General features: G+C 41.3%; 2 protein-coding genes across 2 annotated transcripts; both read right to left on the bottom strand.

The window, feature by feature from the left end:
* Positions 1-880: 880 nt before the first annotated feature.
* On the bottom strand, positions 881-3,191 carry LOC104452594 (protein PopC). The gene is made up of 5 exons (XM_039317373.1): positions 3,111-3,191; positions 2,513-2,797; positions 2,231-2,315; positions 1,448-1,976; positions 881-1,302 (listed from the first exon to the last, which is right to left on the bottom strand). The coding sequence occupies exons 1-5, from the start codon at positions 3,189-3,191 to the stop codon at positions 1,038-1,040; spliced, it is 1,245 nt and encodes a 414-aa protein (XP_039173307.1). The 3' UTR covers positions 881-1,037.
* A 114-nt stretch (positions 3,192-3,305) lies between these two features.
* Positions 3,306-5,173, bottom strand: LOC120296314 (probable cation-transporting ATPase F). Its single transcript, XM_039318144.1, has 2 exons — positions 3,785-5,173; positions 3,306-3,705 (listed from the first exon to the last, which is right to left on the bottom strand). The coding sequence occupies exons 1-2, from the start codon at positions 3,977-3,979 to the stop codon at positions 3,436-3,438; spliced, it is 465 nt and encodes a 154-aa protein (XP_039174078.1). The 5' UTR covers positions 3,980-5,173; the 3' UTR covers positions 3,306-3,435.
* Between the last annotated feature and the right edge of the window lie 6,151 nt (positions 5,174-11,324).

Below are 11,324 nucleotides of genomic sequence, written 5' to 3'. Positions count from 1 at the left end.
ACCCATCTGGAACTGAACACCTCTAGTTCAAATTGAAAAATTGACCACAAAAATCACGCTGATGATCTACAATCCAACACGTAACCTGCAGATTAAAAGAACGCAGCTAGTGTAACTTACTTGGATCTGTAGTCCCAGTTCCGGTTTCTAATAAACAAAACATTTATAAATGAAACGTTTCATGAAGAAAATGACGGCCATTCATGAGGTTAATTGCTTTTCTTCAGCAACTAATGTGGACAATACTGTAAATTTTCATCTACATGAAGAATAATCTCTACGGTTAATTTTTTAGGACAGGCGCATTTTCGATACTGATGATTGCAACAATTGTTGATGAGAAGCTCAAGAAAAGATACGAAGCTGAAATTGAAATATTTTCGAACTCAATATAGTCTACATAACCGTTAAGTGTCATTTGAGAATGGATTAAATTATTTTTCTTGAGAATCTTAGCTAAATTAATGTTAACTTCATTAGTCATACATCCTTTCAATTTTCTTAACTTCATTCACCATGGAGTAGAGATTATTCTAGAAAAGAAAAATGAGCTAGTTCCTTTCGAGGGAACATTTAATTTGCTATGCACAGGGAAAAAAATAGTGACAAAAAAAAGAGCTCGAGAGGACAATAAGTAACTTCGCAAAATTTGGTGCTATTGTGCAACGTGGTCAAAGTTCGGGAAAGTAATTTACGACTAATGTGTACAATACGGCTAATTTCCAATGACACAAAGCATTCCTCAACAGTTAATTTTCAATGATATTAGCGTTCTCTCTTACTCAGTGCATGTGTTGTTATATTATCATAATTGCTATGAATATATTACCTACTGTCGTTGAAATTTGTGACTATGCTAAACCGATAGATATACATCACATTGAGATCAAAAATAGAATTATAAGAAAGAGGGAAACATATTCAATTGAGAAGATAGGCCAACACATCTAAATCGCCGTGGGCATAATGTAATCAACCCAACTAATTACAACAAATGACAACACTCAATCATATGATCCAAACCAATGTTGCATTATTTATTGCAACAAAGGCCACCAACGGCGGAATTTTGAAGCTTCTAACAATTTTTGCTTCAAGTCGGGATTGACATAGAGGTTACTTAGGTTAGGGGGAAGGGTAGGCAACTCTTTAAGAAAGTCACAGTGTAGCAAATCCAGAGTCTGAAGACTTGACATGAAATGAATTTCTGATTGAAGGCTGGATATAAGTGTACCTGAAAGCCTCAGTTCTCTAAGCCGATGTAGATTCGAAATGGCCCTCGGAATGACTCCCTCCAAACTCCTACACCAGGAGGCATGTACTTATTCAAGACTTACCAACTCTCCAATTTCACGAGGAAATTTTCTTAAGAAACAAGAATCCACCTTCAGCACTTTCAAAATCCGCAGGTTTTTAATCGAATCGGGCAATTTTGAAATACCCGTACCTGAAATATCCAACTCTTCTAATGAGTACCCCTTTATACCAATGAATTCTGGAAGCTTTCTTAGCCCACGACAATCCCTCAAAACAAGTGTCTAAGTCGCCACAAGTCTCCAATTGACTCGGTAGTTCAAGAATTTTCGCATCATCCAAGGCTAGCACTGAAAGAGATATCCTGAAGTCACAAACGAAACCTGGAACACGAACCAATGAGAAGCAATTAGTGGCACTAAGAATTTGCAGTTGGAATAATTTGCCTATCGATGCAGGAAGTTCTCGTACGGAAGTGCCATCAATCAGGAGATCTTTCAAAGCTTTCATCCCATCCATTTCTGTCGGCAACATGCTAAGTTCGAAGCATGACTTCAAATTTAGGGTAACCAAGAGCTTTAGATCATTAACTGAAGGATCTAAATGAACCAATGGAGAACATCGCTCAAGATCAGTATCTCCAAATTTGGGCAACAAGAGAAGCTGGGGGTAACTAATAAGTCCGCACTCCCTATAAGGTTCAAGACTTTGAGACGCTCCATCTGCAAAACAAGGGAAACAGTTCAGATGGCGTAGAACTCTCATTTTTCTTGAGGGCCAAGACAAACGCAACAGCAAATCAGCTATAAACCACCTTAATTCCTTTGCAACCTCCCATGGATTCTGTAACCTTACTCCACGAAAGATCGAGAATAACTAGGGTCTCATTTTTCTCTAAATGAATGCTCACTACATCTCGAGGGCACCCTTGCCAATGAAGCCACCGAACATTCAATAAAACAAAGATCGAGACTACCAATATTGGCGCGTCCCAAGCTGAGAAATGCGCTGTTCGGCAGGATCTCATAGCCTGCCACTTCAGTGTTAAGGTAGTCTGTTTTCTGTATGATGGACCACAAAAGTCAACAAAAGAAACGTGAAAGTCTTCACACAGAAATAATTACTATGGATGCCTAAACTACCATGAGGTAAAGAAAATGCTTCATCCATGAACCTTTTCGAAGAAAATCGGAAAACAAATTAAGGGCTCGAATGCTTCATATTCCCCCCAAATAAAAAATAAAAATAAAAATCCAACCCCCAAAACCCCCACCGACACCTTTTTCCCCTTGTTCGTGTCCTGAGCTATGGCTGGAATCAATCCAACACCTGCTCCTGGATCATGAAAACCTTCGCGTATAATCTCCCTAGGGAAAATTACTATAAAAGTAATTGTAAGCTGAAACTGGATGAATTTCTGGATTTTTGCATATACAGATCGTCCCCACCTGACAACCTGCATGCATTTTGTTCCCTCCTTCCCCCTATAAATTGCTATATGCAATCTCATGCTGCATTTTGCATCCGCATATTTAAATGCATACTACCAAAGAAAAAAAGGAATGAAACAAAAAAGAAAGAAACACATAATATAAAGACCAAAAAAGAGCAATCTTACATCTCAGCTCATGCAGATCAGCACATATCTACGTCTCATAGGTCATAAATTTATTCATTTATAAGAGATTAAGGAATCTCCAAAAGATCAGTATATGGTAGAACGTTAGTTGGTAGAATAAGGATAACGTCATTTCCGTATTTGACAGAAGATCTAGGAACTATTATGCCCCTCATGAATATCACTCTGTTTCGGTGAGATGCGAGATCATAAGTTAATCATGGTGGCAAATACTAACCTTCACAATAGAGGCAAATTTATCATCCAAAATAATGATATCAGAGCTCTCCTTAGCAACTTCTATCCGTTGAAAACCCATTGCAAGGCCAATATGTACCTAAACACCATAAAAAGTTTTTGTCCCAACAGCAATATCAGAGAGTAAATATATCCGATTTGTGAATATTATACCATGAGCAGGAAAGGCAAAATATGCGTAATGTACCAATTATAATATACCATAAGACATCAGGACCACATTAAGGTGTACAAACCAATTTGATAACATTTATTGCACCCAAGTTACTTTGACTGTCTACCAGTCAACTAGAGAATTTAGAAGCCTACGGACAAATGAGCAACATAATGCGAATGTGGCCAATAATGCAAATCCATCGAGCTGGGCTGTAATGCAAATGTGCTGCCAGCATAACCACATCATAAATAGATCCAAACCTTCCCATAAAAATAAAAAATAAACAATGAAATATTGGAAACTCATTTAGAGCAGGGGCATCATTTGTGCCATCTCCAGTAACAGCAACTACATGTCCTCGTTTCTTCAGAGCTTGCACAAGCAGAAGCTTGCCACTTGGTGAGGATCGTCCCATCACCTAAACATGCAAGGCACGATAAGATTTCACTACGTACCAGAAGAGGGTAAAACAATGGAACTAATCAGCCAAAACATACAGATATTCTTTCTGCAATTTCTTCCCTTTGAACATCAGATAAGGCACGAAAGGCTCTTCCTTCAATGAGATTAGGTTTAGTAGCATCTGCATCTTGGTGAGCGGTGTTGAGGACGGCGTTGAGGGCAAGCAGCTGGGCGAGCAGCTTCGGGGGAGGCTCAGCGAGGGGCATCAGGGGTGATTGGGTGAGCGGCATCAAGGGCAGCTGGGCGAGCGGCTTCGGGGACAACTAGGCGAGCAACATCAAGGGCGGCTGGGCGAGCAGCGAGCGTCGTAGGGGACCAACTGGGCGAGCAGCGTCGGGGGCGGCTGGCCGAGCGGCGTCAGGGGTGAGCAGCGTCGGGGCGACCGGGCCAGCAGCGTTGGGGACGGCTGGGCGAGCGGCGAGCATCCTCCACCGAGGGGACGAGCAGCGTCCACCGGCGGTGTTGACGGCAAGCGGCTGAGCGGCGAGGCGAGCAAGGGGTGACGGCGTCCAGCGGCGGCGTCGAGGGCCAGCAGCTGAGCGGCGAGGCGAGCGAGGGGTGACAGCATCGAAGGAGGAAACCAACGGGAGACAAATAAAACACAGCGAATGTATGCCCAGACACGGCCCGATGATGCAAACGACAAGTCGCAAGCAAACAAAAGGTTCATAACGTGCAAAACCTACTTATCCGCGTTCAAGAACAAATGGGAATCGGTAATGTACGCGCCTAGGCAGGCTTGGACGTATCGTCGAACATGGGGCGGGCATGGAACGGAGGAACGATATCAACCCTTTTGGACTCGGACTCAGCGCCAAACTTAAAAAAATAATAATAATAAATTCATCAAATGGGCATTAGAAGCCCAGTACGCATGTGACTGACAGGAGGAGCAAACTCAACGTCCTATCCTACCAAAATAAGGCGGAGCATCGAGCGTTCTCGGGAACGAGCGTTTAAAATGACAGATCCCTACTCGACTTCCGCAACGGCGATGGGAGGGTGAACTCGAAATGGATCGAGCAATGACTGGCCGTCCCGCGGTGTTCCCGAAGCGAGATCCTCGGGAAAGTGACGCAACTCGACACAAATAAATAAGTAAGCTACCCACAACACCTACCTGGTTCCGGGGGTGGGAGCAGAGCTCCCTCATTGTCTGGTTCTCTCCCTCTCACTCACTTAAAACTCTCCCGAGCTCTTCCAATCTCTCTCCCTCTGTAGCTTGAACCCCAAAAGAAAACCCCCCGAACAAATGAGCGAGCCTCTCTTTTAAGGGCGACCGGCAGGCGCGCATGGCCCCTGCCACCGCCAGCTTGCTGGCCGGACTGATTCGACCCGCGGATCACGCCGCCATCTGCTCCATGGCGATCCCCTATCTCCTCTGCTTGTACTCTCCTCTATTTCCTGCTTGTTGCAGAAGCGTGGTTGGCATGAGGGGAGGGAGATGACCTGCGCGTGGGCCGGGTTGAAATAAAAGGAGATGGGCCGGCACAAGCGCAAAAGGGAGAAAAGGAAAAGAGATAGGTGGGCGAGCCCACGCATGAAGAAAAACCCTCTACTTGGCCCATTCGATTTTTCTTATACCTTTTAATGAAATTTTCTTACTTTTTTTTTTTTTTATAACAATTTTTGGAAAAATTTAAAAATAATAATAAAAATGACCATTCCATACGCGGTGCAACAATGAAAACATGATACCTTTTAGTGAAACTTTTTACTTTTCTTTCTTCTTCTTAAAAATTTTTGATTTTTTTTTTTTTTTAAATTATTTTTAATTTTAATAAGTAGTGATAGTTATGTAAATGCTCCTAATGTCTATGTGTAATGAATTTTAATAAAAACATACACGATGCATTTTGATGAAAATTATCTACTTACTCTTTACTTCCTTTTTTTTTACTACTAACTATTAATTTTGTATGCGATTAAGTCCCCAATAAAATAATAAAATTTTAGTGTCAACAGTACTCATAAATATAAGCCTTGCCAAACTTCTCATACAGACAAGCATAAGTGCGGTCAGATGACGCCAACCCATCAGAAGGCCCACTGGAAGGCGGAGAAGCTTTTGTAGGGATCTTCTCCGGAGGTGGTGTTGTACTTCGTCGCCTCAACTGCTGCATTGTGTAATTAGGTAGAAAGTCCAACTCACATATTCACTATCCATGCGGATTCATGGCTCAGCTGCTTTACCTTCCACAAATGTTTTGATTTTTTTTTTAATTTATTTTCTTTCCCAGCTTGACTCAGTGTTTAGTATATTGCCCATCTTGCCTCTCACTCGCCTTTTTCCCCCAAAATAATGACCCATTAACTTCCATAAAAATAAAGATTATCCTTCTCAATCTCCTTGAGAGGTGCTAGCTCATATTGGTAGTGAATACGCTTTTTTGCTTTCCAAGTTAAATTAAAGGAGCCAATTTCTTAATTCAGATCACCCCCGGTGCAACAAACATGCAATTGTTGGCTATGGCGAGTATTCAACGGGCTTGGCCGAAATTCATACTCCCATGGGCTTAGTCCAATTAATTATAGTAAGTACATGCCTCCCCGCTTAGGCCAGTCCAATTACAATGCAGTTTGTATGGGCTTAATCTACTAAATGATAATGCCTAACTTGTGAACTAATGCTATTTTTTTTATAGGGATCGGGGCCAATGCTTAACTTTCTATGCAATGAATGGGTTGTTAAGACTCTGTTTGTCTCACAAAAAATAAATAATTTAAAAAATATTTTTCAAAAAATGATCGGTTGTATCTCTTGAAATAATTAGCCAAAAAAAAATGTTTTTATCATCAACAACAATTTTATCTAAATATTTTTGTAGATAATGAAAATATTTTTATTCATCAATTTTTGTAAGCAATACAAGTGATCCCTTTCAAAAAAATATTTCTCAAAATCATTCATTTTCTACAAAATAAATGGAACATTATCTTTTCATTGGTTGATTTGCATCTACATATCTTTGCATGTAGTAAATTATGAAAAAGGGAAGCAAGACCAACTCTTTCATGCTGAGACGCAATATAGGTTTAAGCTTGGCCAAGTTTCTATCTTTTAGGCCAATTACACTCTAGTAAGTCTCGTATCAGTAGGCTGGGAATTGACTCATCTGAAACCGAACACCTCTAGTTCAAATTGAAAAATTGACCGGAAACAAACATGCTGATGATCTACACTCCAACACGTGAGCTGCAGATTAAAAGAACAGCAACTAGTGTAACTTGGATGTGTAGTCCCAGTTCCAATTTCTAATAAACAGAACATTTATAAATGAAATGTTTCATTAAGAAAATGATGGCCATTCATGAGGTTAATTGCTTTTCTTCGGCAACTAATATGGACAATACGGTAAATTTTCATCTACATGAAGCATAATCTCTAGAGTTAATTTCGTCAAAAATTAAAAGATATGAAGCTGAAATTGAAATATGTTCGATGGTCTACGTAAGTGTTATTTGAGAATGGATTAGATTATTTTTCTTGAGAATCTTGGCTGAATCCATGTTAACTATATTAGTCATACATCCTTTCTATTTTCTTAACTTCATTCACCATGGAGTAGAGATTATCCTTTTGAGGGAACATTTAATTTGCTATGCACAGGGAAAAAAATAGTGACAAAAAAAAGAGCTCAAGAGGACAGTAAGTAACTTCGCAAAATTTGGTGCTATTGGGCAACATGGTCAAAGTTTGGGAAAGTAATTTACAACTAATGTGTACGATACGGCTAATTTCAATGACACAGAGCATTCTTCAATGGTTAATTTTCGATGACATGAGCGTTCTCTCTTATTCAGTGCATGTGTGTTGTTACATTATCGCAGTTGCTATGAAAATATTACCTACTCTCGTTGAAATTCGTGACTATGCTAAACCGATAGATATACATCACATTGAGATCAAAAATAGAATTATAAGAAAGAGGGAAACATATTCAATTGAGAAGATAGGCCGACACATGTAAATTGCCGTGGGCATAATGTAATCAACCCAACTAATTACAACAAATGACAACACTCAATCATATGATCCAAACTAATGTTGCATTATTTATTGCAACAAATGCCACCAACGGCGGAATTTTGTAGCTTCTAACAGTTTTTGCTTCAAGTCGGGATTGACATAGAGGTTACTTAGGTTAGGGGGAAGGGTAGGCAACTCTTTAAGAAAGTCACAGTGTAGCAAATCCAGAGTCTGAAGACTTGACATGAAATGAATTTCTGATGGAAGGCTGGATATAAGTGTACCTGAAAGCCTCAGTTCTCTAAGCCGATGTAGATTCGAAATAGCCCTCGGAATGATTCCCTCCAAACTCCTACACCAGGAGGCATGTACTTCTTCAAGACTTATCAACTCTCCAATTTCAAGAGGAAATTTTCTTAAGAAACAAGAATCCATCTTCAGCACTCTCAAAATCCGCAGGTTTTTAATCAATTCGGGTAATTTTGAAATACCCGTTCCTGATATATCCAACTCTTCTAATGAGTATCCCTTTATACAAATGAATTCTGGAAGCTTTCCTAGCCCATGACAATCCCTCAAAGACAAGCGTCTAAGTCGCCACAAGTCTCCAATTGACTCAGGTAGTTCAAGAATTTTAGCGTCATCCAAGGCTAGCACTGAAAGAGACATTATGAAGTCACAAACGAAACCGGGAACACGAACTAATGAGAAGCAATTAGTAGCACTAAGAATTTGCAGTTGAAATAATTTGCCAATCGATGCGGGAAGTTCTCGTAGGGAAGTGCCATCAATCAGGAGCTCTTTCAAAGCTTTCATCCCATCCATTTCTGCTGGCAACATGCTAAGTTCAGAGCATAACTTCAAATTCAGGGTAACCAAGAGCTTTAGATCATTAATCGAAGGATCTAAATGAACCAATCGAGAACATCGCTCAAGGATCAGTATCTCCAAATTTGGGAAACAAGAGAAGCTGGGGGTAACTAATAAGTCCGCACAACCTGTAAGGTTCAAGACTTTCAGACGCTCCATCTGCAAAACAAAGGAAACAGTTCAGATGGCGTAGAACTCTCAATCTACTTGAGGGCCAACACAAACGCAACAGCAAATCAGCTATAAACCACCTTAATTCCTTTGCAACCTCCCAAGGATTCTGTAACCTTACTCCACGAAAGATCGAGAATAACTAGGGTCTCATTTTTCTCTGAATGAATGTTCACTGCATGTCGAGGGCACCCTTCCCAATGAAGCCACCGAACGTTCAATAAGGCATCTGCAAATTTTCTACCAATATTGGCGCGACCCAAGCTGAGAAATGCCCTGTTCGGCAGGATCTCATAGCCTGCCACTTCAGTGTTAAGGCAGTCTGTTTTCTGTATGATGGATAAAGGTGTTAAATGGGTTGTGCAACCCATTTATGGACCCATTTATGGTTAAATGGGTCATTAATGGGTCAAGCTTTATCTTTTAAAGCACCCATAATAAGTTTTAATGGATAAACACTAAGATATATGGGTTTTAAATGGGTCAACTCTCTGACCCGTTTATGATCCATTTATCAACCCATTTTTCACTCAAACCTCATTATCTCTCTTTCTTCTCTTTAACTTTACAATTTTTTTTTTATAAAAACCGAAATTATAATTATTTTTTCATTTTTCATTTTTCTTTCCTTTTTTTTTTTCTTTCTTCTCTTCCTCCGGTCGCCGGCACGGCGATGGCCGGCGACCGCCGGGGAGAGCCTCGAGCTCGCCGGCGTCGGGCGAGCTCGAGCTCGCCGGATGGGCGAGGCGGAGGCTCGAGCCTCGCCCATCCGGGCGAGACGCGAACCGCCGGCGTCGGGCGAGGGCGAGCTCGAGCTCGCCGGATCTGGCGAGGCAAAGGCCTCGCCGACGTCCGGCGAGGCGGAGGCCTCGCCGACGCCCGGCCGAGGCTCGAGGCTCGAGCTCGAGCTCGCCCGACGCCGGCGAGCCTCGAGCTCGCCGATCCGGGCGAGGCGAAGGCCTCGCCAACGTCCGGCGAGGCTCGAGCTCGCCGGATCCGGCGAGGTGGAGGCCTTGCCGACGTCCGCGAGGCCCGAGCCTCGCCGATCGGGCGAGACTCGAACTCGCCGACATCGGGCGAGGCTCCAACCTCGCCAGATCCGGCGAGGGGCGAGTTCGAGCTCGCCGGCATTGGCGAGCCGGGAGAGCCGGCTCGCTTGTGGCTGGCCGCGCCCGTCGTCGTGGCCGGCGGCCGGCCAAAGAAGAGGAAGAAGAAAAAAAAAAAAAAGAAAAGAGAAAAAGAAAATTAAAAATAATTCAAATTTATAATTTTTTTAAAAATAAAAATTAATTTTTAAAAAATAAAAAATAATTAAAATTCGATTTTTTTAAATAATTATGTTTTAAATTTGTATTTTATAAAATCATGTTAGCAATACCATTTTAATATATATATATATATATATATATATATATATATATATATATATATATAAACTTTTTATGTTTCATTAAATGGGTCGGGTATGGGTCGGGTATAGGTTGGGTCGGGTATGGGTTAAAAAATTTGCACTACAATAAATGGGTCATAAACGGGTTAAATGGGTCGATTTGGGTCGGACCATTTATGACCCGACCCAAACCCGACCCGACCCACCCGTTTAACGGGTCTAAATTGATGGACCACAAAAGTCAACAAAAGAAAAGTGAAAGTCTTCACACAGAAATAATTACTATGGATGCCTAAACTACCATGAGGTAAAGAAAATGCTTCATCCATGAACCTTTTCGAAGAAAATCGGAAAACAAATTAAGGCTCACTGACATACCTTTTTCCCCTTGTTCGTGTCCTGGGCTATGGCAGGAATCAATCGAACACCTGTTCCTGGATCATGGAAACCTTCGCGTATTTTCTCCCTGGCAAGGCACCTTAGCATGCTGTGCATGCCTATTTTATTTTCTTCCATTTTTAGTAGGGACATACGACGAAGGACCTCGATTTCATCATGAGGATGATAATAATGATGCCACATATAGGATGCAATCCGACAATCCACATCCGGGATAAAACATGCAATATCAAGATACATCTGCTTTTGGTTATAATCTAACGCTTCATAAACTATTTTCAGAACCTTCTGATGATCTTCCTGAAATTGTTGTATGAGATCTTTGAATTCAATCCATTCTTCTTGTCCTCCTTTACCCTGCAAAAAGGAACCGAAAAGATTGACAAGTAATGGAAGTCCCTTCGCAGCATTGACTATTTTGTTTGCAATTTCAACATAAGAATGTCGTTTGAAACTCATTCCCATTGCATACTGACCGAACTCTAGTGAAGATGATGAGCGAGGGAACAGATCAAGTGAGTTGGGAAGCCCATACACTTATCACTGAAACCCAGGCCCATGCAAAGTCATTCAGCAATTTGAAGTTGGCCCATTGTCGAAGAGAGAGTAATTGTATTACGAATTGGGTTGTCAAAGCCCACCGCAATAGACGTTTACCGGTTAGCTTGTCTTTTAGAAATGCTTTGTTCTGAAGCTCGTATTTTGTTGTCTCAAACTTTCGTATGACAAGTGCTTTCCGACCCAAAAAAAGAAAAAACTACACTTCCTTCTGTCT

The sequence above is a fragment of the Eucalyptus grandis genome, chromosome 7 (assembly GCF_016545825.1).
Source record: "Eucalyptus grandis isolate ANBG69807.140 chromosome 7, ASM1654582v1, whole genome shotgun sequence".
Taxonomy (NCBI): Eukaryota; Viridiplantae; Streptophyta; class Magnoliopsida; order Myrtales; family Myrtaceae; genus Eucalyptus; species Eucalyptus grandis.
This window is presented reverse-complemented; position numbering and strand designations above follow the sequence as displayed.

Excerpts from the sequence above, each read along its gene's own strand:
- LOC104452594 (XM_039317373.1), bottom strand. The coding sequence starts at position 3,191 with ATGGGTTTTCAACGGATAGAAGTTGCTAAGGAGAGCTCTGATATCATT. Across the intron at positions 1,977-2,230 it reads CTTGGGACGCGCCAATATTG|ATGGAGCGTCTCAAAGTCTT; the intron begins GTAGTCTCGATC and ends CTTGTTTTGCAG. Across the intron at positions 1,303-1,447 it reads AGAAGAGTTGGATATTTCAG|GAGTTTGGAGGGAGTCATTC; the intron begins GTACGGGTATTT and ends CTCCTGGTGTAG.
- LOC120296314 (XM_039318144.1), bottom strand. The coding sequence starts at position 3,979 with ATGCCGCTCACCCAATCACCCCTGATGCCCCTCGCTGAGCCTCCCCCG. Across the intron at positions 3,706-3,784 it reads AAATTGCAGAAAGAATATCT|GTGATGGGACGATCCTCACC; the intron begins GTATGTTTTGGC and ends TTGCATGTTTAG.